The following is a 19617-nucleotide window of genomic DNA, read 5'->3' as shown; positions in this document are numbered from 1 at the left end:
TAATGGTTATATAATTAAGAACCATTGTTTATTTTAAATGCTATACCGAGTCATGAGCCTATGGTCAAAAATGAATACTCAGCTACCTGTAGATGATACTGTCACTTTCTAAAGGTGACCTCAGTGTAGTACTTGCAATGATGCTGAATCTAGCTAGTAACCAGTGATTTAATTTGCAGCTTCTTTTATTATTTATAGGGAGACTTGTCTAAGTTGACAGTGTGCAATTTCATCATCTTCAACAGAAGTATCTTATTTCTTTTTATCTGTCATGCTGATACAGAAAAATCCATCGGATTCCCAAGATACAGATCACAATATAAATCAAATCCTAGCATCTGAGCTGCACAGCCTGCCACTAACAAGAGACTAAGAGTGCTGCACTTCCTGGATATCGCGGGCGTACACGTTTCAGTGCCCCCTTCGCTTTGTCTGTTCCATTCCTCTGAACAGGGAAAGCAAGAAAAATCTATTAAAAAAATCCTCTGAGGATATTTCCATTTCCATAGCTTGCTGCTTCCATCTCAGAATTAAATTAATAGGAAAAAGTGACTGCATTCATGATTTTCCAAAAAACCTAATTCTACTTTTTGAGACTAGGCACCCACCCCTTTATATTCACTTCAAAAATAAAGGTTTATTCACAATTCAAACCGTATACCTGAAGTATTTTAGGCTCTGTGCAATCAATAAAAGTGCAGAATTGGGAACAGCATTACAAGCTTCTTCCCACCATCACCCTGCAAATATGTCTCAGCTTGTACATGGAGACCATTAAACAGAACAGTTCTGTCTCCAAGGCACATTCAATCCTAAATCTGTAAGAGGCATTAACTAAAGAAGAAAGGTTTATGTTTCAAGATACCCATACAAGAACCTGGTTGGGACCATCCATTTTACATAAGAGACTGAAGAGCATTTCAAGCCAAATGTGAATCAGTGATCCAGGACTGTAAAATCTGCTACAACTATAAACCATTACTGCACTTGGTGTTTTTATTCAACAGAAAAATCACATCAAGGAAATGTCAGTAGAGGCGTTCTTCTAGACATAGCTCAATATAAATAAAAAAAGTTATTCTAGAAAACCTTTTAATGATCACATTTGAAAAGTCATTTTATATCTACTGAATTGAATACACCTAGTTAACACGCATTCTTGTCTTTACCATTTTTTCTCTGGTATGGGACGAGGCACTGCATTGACACGACATGGAAAATTAGGCTGTCCTGACAGATTTCGGCCAAGAATTGTACCAACGAGGTTCAATGGAAGAATAACAAAGAAACAAATACAGCACACTGCCACCTGTAAGCAAAAAGTAAAATAATAATTAAAAAACCCAGGTATAAGATGACAAAAGAAGATAACCAACCCACTCCGTATATATTCGTCCTTAGTAGCTATTGCTGTAGAATCATACTCGTAGGTATGAAGCATTAGTCAATATACATCTATTTTATCAAACGGAAGTATTTATTTTCTGAGAAACTTCCTAATAAACATTATTAAGTATATTTTCTTGCATCAACTGAGAGAACAGAAACATTACAGATTTTTTTACTGTTTTCATCTCATCATTATACTCAATACATGGCAAAGAAATTAAATGGAAATCTTCATGGTACTTCATCACAGAAAATTTTGTCAGCTTCTCAAACTTTTGCAGAGTATGCTATCCCTGGGAGTTAACATCTAGCAGTTAGGCAGTTGCTTACAAAACTACATCTGCTAGGTGCAAAATTTTTAATCCAATACAAAAAAGAAACCCAAACAAGAATTGCAAAGCCATGTCAGAACGCTACCAATCAGAATTTTGGGTTCAATTTTCTCCACTATCCACCGACCAGGTAATTAAGAACACAGACTGCCAAAGACACAAGTGACCACTGGTATGCACAAATACATCATTTAGAAGCACAACGGCCCTATTTACATATAGAGATTAGGTTTATGCACAACACAGCGAAGTCAAGCCAATGTTCCAGCTCTTTCCAATGGAAGAGCCTCCCTAAAATTTTATTATGAATCATCTTTTTTCCAGTATATGTATGTAGCTCTACTTTTGCTATTCCTTGAAGGCAACATATTTTTATCTTCCAAAACGGGAACATTTAAGGTGTTAGCAAGACATTCTCTACTCATAACTCTTTAGTACAAAATGAATTAGCATTAGACAGTTTGTTAACTTTTTGATATTGACAATTAAAGCCAGAACAGTTGCCTGTAATGCAATAACCATAGTTCCGAGTATTGACCTTGTGACCTTCTCTACCCAAACATATGAAAATACTGCCTTTTAAAAGCACTGTTGCCTGAGGCTCTGTGTACACCCTGGTGCCTCCTGAGCAAAGAAGCTATACTCCTCTTTCACCCCATCAGGACATCCCATCCATGGGAGCAGATTAATCCAAAACAATGGACAGAGGACCAGGTCTAAGAGCCACACACTGACTTGTTTAAGAAGCAGTTACTCCAGGATAGATAAAGGCTGTTCACCTATGTTGTATCTATGGAAATCTACTGCAAGCAGCCAAGAACCATTAGACTTCCTGAGATGAGGAGCTGCACTACATTAACTCAATACAAACCTAGCATTAAGTCAATCACATGAGTTTAAAGCAGTATTTGACAAAAGTCAGTGGGTTATGCCTCTGTTACTGACTTGCATACCATTACTAGCCTAGGCCAGATGTGAATGGAAAACGTTGCCTGGGGTTGGATGGAGCAAGCCTTCATGCTTCAAAGAAGGGGTACACCAAACAGGTGGTCAACAAGCAGAAGCACTCTCTAGACTGCTTTGTATATCTTTGAGGAGAGGTTATTAAAAAGATTACATCATGAGCCACTAAAATATGAAGCTACAACGGTAAATAAGGAAAAGCTAAATAGTATTTATACTTGCCAATAATAAAGCAGATTTTACACAAGTAATACATCTTTAGTATCTCCCACCTGTCTTCCATTACTGAAAAAAACACAGGTAATCAAGCATAGTGTCTTAGGTAGGACACTGAGGTTGCCTAAGAATAAATTACAGAAGTATACAGCTAACTCACTTAACAGATGCAGGTTCTACACTTGAAAACTGCTCAGTCTAAAAGAACGAGCAGATAAGAATTTTCAGAGAAAAATGGCAAAAAGTATCAGAAATATCAAAGAAGAACATCTTGAGTCCTACATTTACTAAAACTCTGACCAAAAAGTCCCAGCTTGTTTGAAGTGCAGTGGGTAGAAGAGACGTTCAAGAATTAAGGCCTGGATAGGATCCAACGGATTTCCAACTTGACCATACCGAAACCATTTCCGTTTCCAAGAAGAGCTTGCTCTGCTTCCTGCCTGCACAAGGACCTCCAGGTGTGTCAGGTGGCCCCTGTCCGCGCTCCTCCATGGCGCTCCAGCTGGTAGGTTTCAAACCTGGCCGAGGCAGGAAACTCAGACACAGGCAGCGTGAAAGGGCATCTGTATTGCTCATCCAGCCACAGCTGTCTTTTACAGTGCAGTTATCAAGGTGTCTGTAGCTTCATTTCTTGATCTTGGAAATTACCCTTCCCTGGGGATAATGGTAGAAAGTGAATCCACTGCTTTACTGTGGAAAGAAACTGTCCAAGCTTGGGTTCCAAGCTCACCTGGAACAAAACTTAGTAGCTTGTAACTGTCCATCTTGCAAAACACATATACCATAGGGAATCCACATGGAAACAACATAACCTCAGAAAAGGAACCAAGCAAGGAACATCCAGGCCTAACTACTGCTTAGCTGGCAAACTCCTAGATGAAAAAAGGCAGTCAGTAGCATCTCATTCCAGTGACACCAACTGCAGAGCTGAATGGCTTCAAATCAGGTGGGCAAGGAGGAGGCCCAACTTGTTCCTGCAGGGCTTGGCTGTTGTGCTGCCCAGGAGACTGACTCAGCAGCAGATCTGGAATCTAAAATGTTTATCTGCATAAAACAAGCTGAGACAGACCAAGGTTTCTTGAATAATGGCTTCAGTAAGTACTGCCAACCTGTCCACAGTATGCTTGTAACTGGCATCCATCAGAAAATTTGAGTGCTTGTGGTTTCATTATCAGATCAGTCAAGCCATGATTGATAATGTTGTAACATCTTCCATTTTATTAACCATTTGGCTGAAAAATGAACTGATTTCAGACAGAACAGCTAGCATCTTCAGTGAAATCTAGTAAGCAGCATTAGGTAAAGTCAACGTTTTGTTAAACAATGAACTGCCTGTCTTAATGCTATGCAATGTTCTGAGAACAGCTGGATTGAAGTGCATTTTTTCCTTTTTTCCTGGAGCCATTCAGGAGTCTAAAAATTATCTGAGATAATTTTGCAGTGCAAAGGAGGCCCAACTACGCAAGCAAGGATGGACCATAGTGCAGGCTCAGGAATGCCTCCCACTTCCACCTGCCTCTGATAAGCTGTCCACGTTGATAAAGATGTGAATGTTCTGTCTTCTGAGATAACCCCTCCCCTGTGACAGAAACCTGCTGGTCTTAGTAGGCTGACCAACACAACTGGTGCTGGTTAAAATCGGCACACACTGTGCTGACCTCAGTAGCATCTTCTTTCTTGCTTTCAACTCACTGTCTGACTCCAAGGTAGTCTACCTGCTCAGGCTTATGCTTGCTGAAAATTACTTTCTTCATTCTTGGCAGTAAGTCTTCTCTGGATGTGAGAGATGATGCAGGCTGGGCAATGTCTAAACCTGGAGAGTTTAAATCCAAACTGAAGCAATCACAGGGCACCAGGGTACACAAGTGTCTTAACTGAAACAGAGATGACATTATGAGATTTCTGCCTCAAAGGTTTTGGAGAATGAGACTACAATGGCGAAAGCAGCTCAGACGCTTATTGGCCTCCATTTCACCATCACAAATGGTAAGAGGAAACGAAGGCAGGATCAACGCATACACATGCTCTGCCCTCCCACAGAGGTCACTGGTAACATACTAAAAAAACCAAAACCTCAATAATAGCTGTTGCATGACAGGCAGAGATAAAGTTAGGTCTTAGTGAGCCTTTTAAGAGAAGTAACACCAGCCAAGACAAATTCAGAGAACAGTTTTCACTACCACTTCAGAAAACACAAATTATGCAAACAGGCAAATCTACTGCATCTACAAACCCAGTTTTCCAACAAGCAAACAAGCACACACTCTCCATAATCCATATTACTGAAGATAAATTACAAGAGTTTTTCTACCAATCCAATACATTAAAACATACCTATTTCATTTTGACTGTTGCATTTTTGTTGTACAAAATATCTTATTTATACACCAGCGTCTAATTTAGTTCACAGATTTTAGGTGTCATATAAGAGATCATCAGCCTCACCAAGCCTGCATTCTTTCTAATGCCTTTGTGTTTTGTTTTCATGGGGAAAGAATATTCTACTGCCCTTGACTGAATGTGCAGGATTCAGTTTTCCTTATTTGAAAGGAAACATTGTCAAGAGGGATATAATTTATGTTCTAGTGCCATGTGTTTCATATTTTCTGACAACTGTAGATTAAACTTCATTCAAAGGTGATAATTAAAATTTTTATGAGCATATCTAATATTAAACAGCTACTGGCAGGCTGTGGTGCCTTGACTGCTTAATGCACAAGGGAGAAAAGCAATAAAAATTAACTGTCAAAGCAGCAGCTTGATCCTTCCTGTCAGCTACCATAACTGCACTCTCAGTCATGAGACTCTCGCCCCGTATAAAGGTTACTGAATCTGTACAGTGAAACAGTTTTCTGCACATCATCCACCCAAACATTACACAGAACAAGAAAAGAATAGAAAGCTTCAAAATAAAGTGTTATTAATTTTATTAAAACTAAGCTGTTAATCTAGGGTGCTACTTTGGGTAATAAATTGAACTGTTGAAAAATTAGGCAGAAGCATTAAGCTGTGTCTTCAGCAAAAGTGAGGTTTTTTGACCAAGGGTTCCACGGTCACTTTCAAGCAATCTGAGGAAGCACCCTGCTGAATGTGTATAACTAGAATTTTTTCTATTTTTAGCCAGGTGTATTTCCTAATCTGGCTCAAGGCACGAAAATCTTTGGTGCTACCAGGTCCTCCTTTTTCAGTGGCAGCCAATACTCTCACCAACTTAAAGCTGTCAGGGATGGCTGGAGCCTGGATTAAGCTATCTGTTGGAGGAAACACTTTTTTGAGTTTAAACAAGGTATAAAAGATGCAAACACTAGGATCTCGATCCCAAGAGAAATTCAGTGTCCGTAACCTTATTTAATTAAATCATTAAAAATGCATACTGGAAACGTTAGCCACACAGGAGCCTATTGCTCAAACAAAACAAAAATGGTACACCTTGAACAGTTTAATAGAAGCTGCACAGATTCTGCAGTCAGAATATTACATTAGTCATAGTAGCCTTAATGGAAATCTTTAAATTATGTACCACACACAGAACAACGTAAGCAGTCACAACTTATGAAATGGCAGAATTAAGATGGTCCCTTCAAATTCAGTCACGGTGTACTCTCCAGAAATTCTGCATTACTTGCTAAGTATTTCTGCATAGAACTACCACCACACTCCTCATAAACATATACGGAGAGGTCACTTCACTTGCCATTATTTAAAACTCTTTTCAATTGCTCCATGCTCCATTTTTTGCATATAATTCAAACACAACAAAATAGAAAGATGATTGATAAATACACCAAACAGACTGACAAAAACCAACAGAAGGTAAATCAAGGTGTATAACACCTTCAGAAGAACTCTATGTTCACCAGTAACAGGATATAATAAACAAAATACCCCCAAAAATCAAATTTGGGCCCCAAAAGAACAAAGAATTGAACAGTACCCACTGCATTTCTATAAAGTTGAACAGATGAGAGAAAAAAGTAGACTTTTATATTTCCTTCATATGCTTAGGGAGTTGAAAGCTTTAAACCATTAAGTTTTAAAAAGCTCTCATATTTGAATAAAATCTGTCACATGCTTTATTGCATTTTGAAGGGAAGGGCAGCTGAAAGCTATCCCAGGGAAGAGATTAAGCCTTTGTTCAGGCTCGTGGTGTATTTCACTACAGAAGGTTTGTCACAGTATAGGTAGATGGCTTGCATATATATCCAAAAGGGCTAAAGGCAGAGTCCCAAGACTGCGGAAAGATTTCAGAAACAAGCTTTGGATCTTCCCAGTCCCTGCCACATCTTCGAGGAGATCCCAGACATTGGGAATGAGATATAGAAGGTGAACGAAGCTTTGAAGTTCAAAACAGACTGCAATGACAGTGAGGTGTATGAAGGTCCTGAAGAGCCCAATCAATTTGAGCAGTTCAAGTCAAAATGCAGAAGAGCAGATACCAAGTAGATCAAAGATGCAGCAACTGTGCGTTAGCTTGGATGTCTTGGTTTTGACACTATCAGCTGCCCTTGCCTACATTCCATAGAAAAATCTGCCTGGAGGGAGGAATTAAGTCACAGAGAGGAGACTACCTACCGGTTCACTGTGAAGCGGCAATGCAAAACGGGCAAAGCACAGGATGTCATATTTAAGCATAGTCTTAGCAACCTTTTAGCTCGGAGACTTTTTTTCAACAACTCGGTTTCTGCTTTTTCCAGATTTACAGTAGTCAAGAAGAGGTGGTAATTCTTGCCAGCAATTTAAATCAAGGAAGGTGATTTCAAGACATGCCACAGTAAAGGAAGTAATTTCTGTGTTCTAGTACATTTAGATAGCAGAGGTTTTATTTCCCCAAGAAAGCAGCAGCAAGTTTGCACTAGAGAATTCTGGAAGCTTCTCTACAGTGAAACCAAAGGTGGAAAGACACAAAGGTATCTTATCCATAAAGCCAGAGGGCTTCCCAGGGACTTCAGCCTGAAGTATAACATGGTAATTTCAAATAATTTTCATTTCCTTCTACAAACCAGCTTCATTAGTTGATTTGAAGTCATTAGAGCATTGCTTATTCTGATGAAGTTTCCGATTCATAACCTGCTCCAACTCAGTGTCTGCTAACTCCACTGAAGTTTTATTGCCACAGTCATAATGATTCAAACACGTTCATAAAACCTTGAGATCATTAAAATCACTGTCTATAAAGAGTCCTAACATCCTGAATAAGCGACCCCTGAAGATTTATATGCCCATTTGCTCTTGTGTGTACATGTTTCCATGATCTTAAAATACAAATCAGTTGAACAGATTTACAAGACAAACTTCAGCACAGGTGGAATTCCCTTCCCTCAGCATTCCTGACCTCTAAATGGGAATACAAGTGAGAAATGTGGTATCATAAATGCTTGCTCAGCAGTAAAACAGAGCCTCTTTCCACATATCAAAGATAAATGTTGTAAACTTTTCTGACAGTCTTGTATATGGCTGCTAGCTTAGGAAAGAAAAACCAATACAATATTCCTTTGGGGCACTGATCGACTAATACAAACATATCCAAAGATAGAATTTTAGTCTAATTTCTTGAAGAAGAAAACCAGAACAATTAAGTGAACAGTTTATAAATATGTTTAGCTTGATATTATATTTAGTGGTTTTATAACAACGAATTCAATGTAAAGAGCTGGTATTTAGACATGCATTGAAAATACTACTAACAAAGAGGTAACTAGAACCAGCAATATACATGTAAAGTAATGACTCCTCCATGAGTAGAAAATTATTGAAAGCCTTTGCCTGAAACTGAGAATTGTCTCTCTTTTTATTATCATTTATGATTCCTACCACATTCATTCATTAACAATGTGTTCTTAAGAAGTATTTTCAGTCACATACTGAATTTGATTATATCCCAAATAATAAAATTTATAAGACAGAACTTGTGATACTGTGCTTCGTTTTGTGGTCAATTTAAACTAAGAAGAAATCCAAGGCTACTCGAGCATCTCTTAATAGACTCAACAATTTAACATATCACAAAAACTGATATGCAAAGAAGTGACCTATAAAAAAAAGGTTAAATCCCAAGATTTGCTACAGGTACTGAAAAGAAAACAAGCCTTCCTGTATCAAGATATTTTTTAAGTTACCAGTCCTACTGCATAAAATTAGAAAAAGCAATTTTATGGTGTATATTTCAAAAAAATTCTGCTCTCAAATAATACCCCTTGCAAGTTTAAACAGAAATTCTGCCAAAGTGTCAAGTGATTATTTCCTACATTGTATTCACAGGGTTATTTGAGGTTACTTGAAAGGGACATGACAACAAACAAAATCCTGACAAAAGCCACAAGAAACAAGAAGAGTCATCATGATTAAATGAGACAAGTAATCCAACCAGCATTGTTTTTCAAGTGACATGGTAAATACACAGACACAAGACCATAACTGGATACTAAATACCACTTCACAAAGTGAAAACAGTTATTCCTTTTCATAAAGCCAGATCTCCTCAGGACATCTCATCTCATGTTGTTGGCTGATATTTTTTATGCTTGACTGCAATGATTTGGAAGTAGCTTTCACTTGGAATCCTTTTGTATTGCATTTTACCTTATCACCAGTTTGCATTGGCCATCTAGAAGAAAATTAAAGCTGCTCACTTCCCATGTTGTTATAACACTAAGCTTGAATACAAAACAGAAGTGCCATTTTAAGCAGAGAGAAGACTGTCGTCGGCATCCAGCAGCTGTTGCTATTGTGATTAAAACAAATTATACTTGAAGCACCTTAAAACCCTCCCAGAATAAATTTCTAACTAGGAAGCTAAAGCTATGACTCACAATTGAATTTAGACTAAAAGGTAGTTTTCCTGTGTCTACAGTTAAAATGACTCACCATGGTTCCAAAGGGTATAGCTCTTGAAGCATGATAATAGATGGCAATGAAGTTAATGAAGAAGGCAGTTCCACACACCATTGCTGGAATAAGGAAGGCTCCAATGAACATCTGCTTTATCCATCGCCTTCCTGTAAGAAGGGACATTCCAATGGGACGGGTGATATACACCGTATTTTGTTTAAAAAGTTATCAGCAAGCTCTCCAGAATTTAGGTTTTTGACGACTTCTCCCCCAAAAAGGTGAAAGAATTAAGTAACAACATACTTCATCAATAAAAGAGCCAAGAGTCAACTAAGTTTCATTTGACTCCTGGCAATTCACAAGATGCAACACATTAATCCATTTATTAGGCCAGGTGAAAAGACAGGAAAAGGGATACAGCGTGAGAACATTTCAGCTGAAGAAGAGCATATGCTGACTAAGTTGGCCAAAGAAACCGGGGTATGAAACGTAAGTGTATATGTAAGCCGTAGATTAGTAGAGACAGAGATAGCAGAGCTGGCCCTGTGTAGAGCCTGCTCACACCCTGAGAGCTCAGCACTGCTCCTGGGACAACTCAGCACTACAGCTGCTTTCAGGCAGCACCTGCTCTGGGTTATCTTGACCCAACTAAGCTGACTCCACACATTCAGGATGCATTAAGGAACTGGCTATCCCTGGTATAAAGCAAAATGCCACAACATTTAATATACAGCAAAATTGAACTCAGACATCTTCAACAGCAGAAAAGGTAGAAGGAGAGCGATTTCTAAACCCCAGGCATAAAGGGAACAGCAACACTTGTTAGCAGTTATTAGTACATTTAGAGCTCAAAAAAACCCTCTTGGGTCATACCTTAAGAATTTTCACTGTCTATATTCCCTTTACTTTCTGTGCTCTTAAATACTGTCTATATTTAAATATAATACACCATAGATGCATCTGTAATATGCACTACATAAAAAACAGTCAGAAAACTAGCATATGCTTTTCAGGACCATCATATGTATTTTCACCATGGGCCAACATAATCAGCATTTCATGGTTTGATACATGTTTGATCTGTAGAAAAAAATGCAAATCTGGCTCAACTATACAGCACAGTACATTTTAGAACAGCAACCCTAATTTACCTAGATCTGTTTTTCTACAGATCACTAGGTCTATACACAAGCCACATGAAAAAAAAAAAAAAAAAAAAAAAAAATCTAACATCCAAACTCAGAGTAGGGTGCACTTGAGACTGAGAACTAACAAGTATGTCGTGCTAAAAAGATACAAATTTTCTTTTGCGAACTTACCAGAATTATCTTTCCTAAAGCACTATAGAAGATAATAGATATTGATTACTCTTTTATTGCAGCATAGGGAATGGATTATGCTAGTGGACTGCAAGGAGGTATTTGGTCATAACTCAGAGGCATAGTGGGGAGGCACTTGAAGATAGCCTGTCCAAATCTGTTATGTCAATTTTATTGGGTTTCTGCTCTCTACAGATAGTCATTTTGAAATTCTGAAGTATAAAGCAGAGCTCATACCGAAAAGTAGAATAACCTTCTTTAAAAGATGCTATAAACAGTTTTCCCCATCCACAATTACTGGTGTAGTAAGTACTGTATACCCATTCTTTCTGTGTTAGTAAACATAGTCCTCTTGGTACCTACAGAGGAGGGCTATGTAGGAGTCATCTGGAAAAGATGACATGAGCTGTTTAACAGCATGTTACAGAAAAGGGGGAGACTATTATACTCTAGATGTCATGAGCGAAACGATTATATACAAGAGTATAACAATCCATTAATAAGATACAACTGTTAACAGTTCTTTAGCTCCTATTACTTTTAAATTAACCAAAGACTTCAGCTATCTTTAGTTAGAAAATGCAGCCAATACTGAATAGGAAATAATATGAAAGTTAAATATACTCAAAACATTTTCTGTTTATTAAGAATTTAATGGATTCCAACTGAATGACCTAACTCCACAAGGACACTTCTATATTGGTGCAAATCAGAAAATAACAACTTCTCCATTTAACAATGTAATGAAAATGCTGAAACATGAAAACAATTTACCTCCTTGTCTAGCATAAAGGCTTCCTCCAAAATATCCATTTACTGGCGATGTTGCAGCATAAACAAATATAGCTGTACTAAGCATTGATCCTCTCCTACAAGAAGTGATTTTTTTGGTAAATGAAATAGAAAAACAAACAGTATTAGAGCAAAAGATTACAGTAAAATATGTACATTTAATAGAAGCGGTTATTTTGTATTTTTAGGTAATGTAAAAATTTAAAACCGCTTAAATTGTAAAATCTGCCTAAGAATGAGAACTGTTTGTATCCAAAGCTTCTGGACAATTCTAATTCAATTGGATGTGTGTACCTTGTGTATAAAGAACTGGACTGTTTACGTGACATACACTAAGTGTAACATTCAACTTTTGCAGATAAAAGGTACTCTTTGCTTAATATAAAGGCCAGCATTAACAAAAATATGCTAAGATTGTGAATGATGTTTCTGCCACCCTTCAGAAATTAACTTGTAATATCGAAAGTGATCATCTTACAGAAAATTAGAAGACCTGATTTAGAAACTATAAATACTATAATGAAGCCACAAATCAGCATGAAGTAGTCCAGTCAGAAGAGTTTAGTAATTTTTAAATTATCACCTCATTAAATGTTGGAGTACTCATTTTGGCATAATTTTTCTGAAATTTTACAGGCAAAGCTAATAATTTTAAATCACAAAAGCCATCTCCAAATATATTTTTAAAAAATCATGTCTAAGAATAGCAAGATATAAATGTTATTCATGAATAGAGCTGTTTCCCCATGTCCCTCTGCTACTCTTCGATAGCGAAAAGCAGTAGAAGGTTTTCAGCCAGTTCCTATACTGTCTTCAAATTAGTTGTTCTGAGAGATTCTAGACTACTGGCATCTTGGCTTTTGATGAACCATTACTGGATGCCTGCCCTACTCAAAGCAGTAATCCTTAGTACAACCAGCTTCCATGACTGCATGGACTGAACTGAGCAAATATACCTGCTGGTCACACACACTAAAGGAGTGTTATGCTAACATTTGCTTCTTAAAAAAAGTAAGCAATAATTCCATTTTAGAAAGCTACTGGTTAGACAGAAACCAATTCTAACACTTCTCCTAACTTAAGCCAATTCATATACACATGCAAAACCCCAGAAGACCATGCATAGTTTGAAGTGACACATGTAAATCCAGGCTACCTGTAAAATGACCAGCAGATGTTCATCTAAAATTGTATCAAAAATTTCCTATTCTCAAGCTTATTCACTTGTGTTTCAAATATTCTAATGGAAAAGCTTCTCAAAACACAAACCTGTATAAATAAATGAATAGCTGACACGACCAAATTTCACTGAGAGACTTTTAGTTGGCATCAGCTGCATGATCCTTAAGAGTTTTAACAGACCTGAAGAATACTGACAGGCAATAATTCTCATAATTCTGGTTTACAGCCTTTTTCACTCACATCACTGTTTTCCTAAACATAAGAATTCTCTGCACCAGATTTGGTCAATTGTTCTGTTACAGACCCAGAATTAAATTCACTTTGAAAGTGATATAAAGGCCTATTGCAATAAAAGACTAAGTGCACATATATTTTTAAAAATTACCGTTCTGACACATTTTACAATTGCCATTACTAACTTACAGCATCCCTACAGTGCACAAACATTCTGAAATGGTTTAATTCCCTCCCTTAAAGGGCTGACATGCTGTACAATTAAAAATGTGTATGTAAGTCTATCCAGAAATGTAACCATAAGGCACACAGGGGGAATAACACCATATAAAAATGAAAATATGCCATGGTACTGGTACTACAGAGTGGCTTTTTAAAAGGCAGCTAAAATCAAAACCAAGAGTTCTCTCTAGTGGCACGTTAGAAGTATTACAACTTGTTAAAATCAATAGTTACAAGTGATATTCAAGGCAAAACAGAATAGAGATTTGATATTTTAGTCATTGCTTAAAACAAAGCACTTGTTTAAAAAAAAAAATTCTCCCCAGTATCCAAAATACTATCACTGCAGAAACAGATTAAGTTCATCCAGGACACCAGAAAATCTCAAACCAGTGAAAGGTAAAGGAAGAGAACTAGGTGAACCATAAGTGGTGTGTTCAACTGAAACCAGAGTACTATTTGTTTGTTTTAAATGAATTCTCTCCAGTCAGGACCACAGCCCACCTATTGCTGGAGGTTTTACATGCAACACAGGCTGAGCAGTATCTGTTCGACAGAACTTAAGAAATTAAATCTCCATTCCTGAGAAGATTTGTGGACTGGCTTAATGCATTGTCAGCAGTAAATAGGACTATTCACAACACAGCACACTCCTGCTTCAGTCTTTACAGGACACAGCAGGGAAAACAAGATAAAAAATATAGTAATATCTTGTCACTCCAGATGAAACCAAGAGTGAAATATGTACCTTTTAACATTTATTTCCCACAGAATTACCCGTGATGCTGCAGAACAACAAACTAGTTTCATAATAAATCATGTAAAAGCAAGCATTAAAAAAGTAAAACTAAAGGAGATCAACTCACATGATAAGGGTAGGACAAAGTTTCATTACAACTTGAAAGAGCCCTTCTGAATACTACATCTGATCTAATGACTAGAGAGTCTCAAACACTTTTTTCCAGGCCAGTTAGAACATTCATTTTTGTAATTATTTTGTATATTTAAGCATTTATATGCAGAAGGCATGGCACAATTATACTTACTCTGTGTATAAATCTTCTATCATTGCAACAACAATGACTATAAGAGAGACAGCAAAAATTTGACAACCAGAACCAATAAGCGATGAAAATATTAGAGGATGACTGGATGGTCTAAAAACATCTCCATGGACCTGCTTCCACCCGTACTCATCACCTAGATCTCTGTCCTAGGAACAACAACAAAAAAATTGTAAGTCTAGTCATAACAATTAATGACAAACACATAAGCTAGGCATAAATTAAAGGTTTCATTTATTAAAGCAACTTCAAGTACGTCTTCTCTCCTGAATGTATCAAATCTAGGAGAAAAGTTTACTTTTCAGATGCTTATGAAGACAACAAAAACTACTACCTGATGATGCAGTAAAATCTACCAGATTCCCTCCCTGTCCCTAAAATCCTCTGAAGTGCTTAGGAGTATACACAGGCTTCTATTGCACACTCAGAATGGACCTTGTTTAACCTAAGTGCGGATATGAACATTAACACAGTGACTACAGACAGAATTCTGGGTTGCAACCTAGGAGCATGTTATAAAGAAAACCAGTAACGCTTTCAAGACACACACAAGGCAGTTTTCTGTCCAAGTGAAGAAAGCCATTCAGAGCTGCTAGCACAATGAATGTACAAAGAGAAAACAATGAGCCTTAAAAAAAAAAAAATTAAAAAAGCATGAATGCAGATCTTACCATATCATCCATTTCTTCCTCCTTGCTGTATCTTGCATAATCTTTTCGCAAAGTTCTCATTAATATCATAGACACTAGGCCAACCAGAAAGATCACCATCATAAAAGAATTGAAAATTGAAAACCAGTGAATCTACAAAAAGAAAACACATCCCTAAGGTTTAGAACTGTAAATGTGTTTCAAATTTGTTCCAATAAGGAAAAATGGTTGCCTAGCAGGACAGCTTGTCAGCCCTAGCTAAGTAACAATAAACCCATATTGTAAGTAACACTCCATTTGTAGAAAGTCCCACTAAAACTGGCCTGTGAAACAGCATACATAAAGCTTTTCAACAGTCAAGCTTGCTCATGACGAAGTTATCACAGCTTAGTTAAGCACCAGCAAAGTTCGAAGAACTGGCTGTGCGTGCTCCATTGGTAAAGGCAAGGCAACGCGATGTACTGCTGCCTTCCTAGAGAAGAAGTTTAAGTAGTAAAAGAGACACTCACAGTCAAAAAGCCAAAGGAACCATTACTTCGCACAGGACCAAAATGTGCAGCAACATTATTATGCATCTGACAAGCACATCTTCTTGTTTTCACTGAGCTCCAAACATAATCCAAAACCTCTAATTTCAGAAACTAGTATAGCTCAGTATACTAGCCTGAAGGAGATTACAACCATGGGTTTAAACCATCACAACTGATATCGCCAACTGGTTTAGGCTAATGCTTTTTGCTTTGCACTTACCTTAGTAAAAAATGTATATATGACAATTGCAGTTATTCAGCTTACAAGTCGTACAGTTGTGTCCCTGAAACTTCATTGCTTCCGATCACGTGAATATATTTTCTTGAACTGCCTTGTATTTGCTGCAGGCTTGAAGCTTGCCTGCACATTTACTGAAGCACTCTAAAAAACTGAAGCCATCCTATTTGAGCAACAGAACTATCACCTAAAACCTGTAAGTCCTAGACCTGCCTGTTTCATCTGGGACATCCAAAAATTCAAAGACGTCATCCAAAAATTCCGTGACATCTTCTGAACTAAAGCAACCATTTTGAAGGGATATTTTGTTAAGGTTGTCTTAGAACAATACATACTCTGTGCTGAAAGAAAGATGGGTCAAGATACTTGTCAAATCGGTCTTCAAACTTCACATCTGATTTCTTCCATTTCACCTAAAGAGAGAAAAATTTACACTTGAAAAGCTCATTATAATATGTTCAGCTATACTCACATGCAGAAACCCCAAACACGTTTTAAAAGTCATCCACTTCAGATGTTTTCTTCAACATGAATCTAAGTTTTGGCAAAAACAATGGACTGATGTTCTTAAAGGCTGATATCCACAGGTCAGACATAGAATGAACATCAGCCACCTTGCCTCAGGGATCTAATCTTGTCTATGCTTATGTTTAAGAACAAGGAAGAATCAGTCTTGCAGTGCTTCAGCTCTTACTATCTCTGCGAGACTAACCAAAGATGCAAACTTCTAGTTGTCAAATACAACAAACCCTTTTCATGATTATAGAAGGAGCTCATAAAGATATTCATACTGAAGGTGCCATAACCAAAGTCCATCAAATGACCCTATTTTTCAGTTTTGTCAAATGAATAGTTCAATGATGATGTTTTCTTCCCCCACAGTAGATACTCACAAAACAATGAGGGAATACCTTTGAAAAATCATCCAAAATTTGCCCAAGATTTCAGAACAAAGCTTACAGAAAGAAAGCATGTTTAAATATGTTCAAGAATGATGTGCTAGAAAGTAGTGGAATTTTTCCAAAGATTTTTTTTTTTTTTTTTTTTTTTTTTTTGCTGACAGCACACTCCCTTTTCTCAACATTTCCATGTGCTGCGTTGTATGAAGAGAGGCTTGTGGAGAACATTACTAGTGTTCATCGAGCAATGACAACGCCCTCTACTTCTGCTCCCCCAACGGCAGCCGTTTTTCTGCCATGTACTGAGACTGGTGTTCAGTGAAATCATCTGTACCTAAATTCTCCGAGTACAGTGCCCAAGAAAAAAGATGCAGTCTAGCAGAAGTGAGGGAAATGAGAAGATATAAGAGCAGCTTTAAAGCAGATGCCAATAGGAAAGAAAAAGGCATAAACTGAGATACAAGCTGGCTGGAAGGGAACTGGATAAAAGGGATCAAGCTGGACCCTAAAGGACAGACATTAAAATTTTAAAAGCTGCAATCTAAAATCTGTAAGACCCCAGGATTCTGCAATCTAACACTTCAATTGACAATAAATAACTCTGAAACCAGCTAGAAAAGTATGCATTTATGGCCATACTATCACAGGGTAGCAGCATATTACTGCTATCAGTTACTCCACTAGCTGCACAGAGCACTGCTTTGGATTTGGAAGATTTAATTGTACTAATGAACTACATGGTGCTAATATGGTAGCACAAAGTATTTTTCAGAATTTTTGCAAAATTTTTTTCATTTTAACTTTTAAATGCAATTTCAGAAATTAAACACAAATCTACACTAAATTTTTTTCAAAAGCATGCCAAGATTAGGACATATCAGGATTTTTAGTCATCTTGAAACAAATGCAGCCCCCTTGAGCATATCTTTTTAAAATACATAAGGAACTATCCTTTCCACAGCTGTTCTCTTATTCAATACAGAAGAAAGCATACAAATGTAGATTGAATATCCCTATCACTCACCACAGTCCTAAAATAGATTAAAAAACCCAAGACTCAAGTATTACTCACTTTGAGGTATGATATTGATGTTCTTCAGTTCAAATTACAACCTTGTTCAAGATTAGTAGCTCAAAAGATTAACAGTTTTCAACAATGTTTTAAGCAGATACACTTCTCATTAGAGCATCTGCCACTAAGAAGCACTGCTTAAGAACAAATCCATGGAGACAACCTGTGAATTAACCACCACACACCCCCCAGGCCAGCAATTGCCCAATGGTGCCAACAGAATTGGATAGGTAAGTCTTGAGTTCTGTACACTAAAAGTATTTTAAGGGAACATCTAATGTTACTTTCCTTACTGGCAGCTACTCAGTGCTGTCCACCTCAAAATTCACAGAGCAAGGACTTCATAATGCTGGTGGAATTTCAGTATTTCTATCACCAATTTTGCAGTAGAAATAGGGAGAGTAGTGTAAACATAATTCTAGAAAGCACATATAAAAACCAATTATCTGCACTTCAAACTGTAGAAGTTATTCAGCACAATACAAATGTAATAGTGGTAAGAATATCCCCTGAAATAAAATCTTATGCTGACACCTACTGCTAACACATTGTAGAAAAGCAATGTATTATTAAGAACTAGCTTCAGTATACAAATGTGGTGAACATGAGAAGTGAACCATTACAGATTTAAGTAACATCAAATAAATAAGGAGGGAAACTGAAATAAATTGTTATCTCAGATCAGCAAACTGTTTATTCATTACCTTTTATCATAGCAATTTAATATAATAGCAGAGAGCTTAGAGAAAACCTTACTAATACGGTTATATAAATAAGACAAATTTCTACTGGAATTGCAAAAACAAAATAAGCTTTGATACTAACTGCTTGCAAAGTATGAAGGTTTACAGTGGGTTTTGGTCCTAGCTCAGAATCCAGTTCAAATCTACAATGCAAATGTCAGAGCTCCAAACCTTAAGAAAATGTGTACCTACTGGGAAGTCCTCTATACTTCTAGTCTCCATACCTTTTGGGACATCTTTTCCCACCAAAACACTTTTCTGCAGATTATAGAAGTTTCAGGTTCTTTGAAGTGTTTCAAAAATCATCATTCTTAACAAACCCATCAAGGTTTTTCAGTAATGAAGAAAAAAATTTGAAGGACTGAAGATGCATCTTCCTCTAATATAGCCTGATGTATCAATACATAGTTGTAGGTATACAAGTATCTATTTTTGAGCTATTTCACCATGTAGAATTTATTACAGATGCATCACCAAATTACTTACTGAATATGACATCTGGATTTTTGTGTTTGGTACCAATTTCACCTTTCCTTCACTAGTCAGATTGACATCTACAATTCTATTTCCATTGTAACCGATTTCAAGTTTTTTGTAAGTCCAAAGATAATAATCTTCTCCATTTTCATCTGCTTCTCCAACAATACCTGCATAGGAAACAAGTGTAAGCATCTATTACAGGTATGCTTTTCAAATATTCTGTAATTATTTTTTTAAAAATACGCATTACAAAAGTTTTGCCAGCTAAAAAAGCAACATAACTACAGTAAAGAGAACACAGCAGACCTTATGCTTTTCTTTTCAACCGTAATACCTGGATTACACCTTCAATCCACAGGTATCTCCAAGAAGCAGTTTGTAATGGCATTAAAAGAAAAAAGCATGCAGCTACAAACACTGCAGAAGAAACAGAAGACACAACAACAGTTCCTCTAGTTTTATTT

The 19617-nt window shown here is 37.0% G+C and overlaps 1 protein-coding gene across 2 annotated transcripts in view; it reads right to left on the bottom strand.

Moving 5' to 3' along the window:
- Window positions 1-19617, bottom strand: part of TM9SF3 (transmembrane 9 superfamily member 3) — a gene marked incomplete at its 5' end in the record, with an annotated part of 52677 nt that overhangs the window by 10915 nt on the left and 22145 nt on the right. For both annotated transcript variants that reach the window (XR_014228059.1, XM_082310727.1), the window contains 7 exons: window positions 1170-1309; window positions 9765-9895; window positions 11822-11916; window positions 14524-14690; window positions 15213-15344; window positions 16295-16372; window positions 19160-19320. Coding sequence is in view for 1 of the 2 variants with exons in the window: in XM_082310727.1 (XP_082166853.1) it covers window positions 1170-1309; window positions 9765-9895; window positions 11822-11916; window positions 14524-14690; window positions 15213-15344; window positions 16295-16372; window positions 19160-19320 (904 nt within the window). The remainder of the gene's footprint in view (window positions 1-1169; window positions 1310-9764; window positions 9896-11821; window positions 11917-14523; window positions 14691-15212; window positions 15345-16294; window positions 16373-19159; window positions 19321-19617) is intronic.

The sequence above is a fragment of the Platalea leucorodia genome (assembly GCF_965183815.1).
Source record: "Platalea leucorodia genome assembly, chromosome: 4".
NCBI classification, from domain to species: domain Eukaryota; kingdom Metazoa; phylum Chordata; class Aves; order Pelecaniformes; family Threskiornithidae; genus Platalea; species Platalea leucorodia.
Note: the sequence above shows the minus strand (reverse complement) of the source record. Positions and strands in the feature narration are given on the sequence as shown.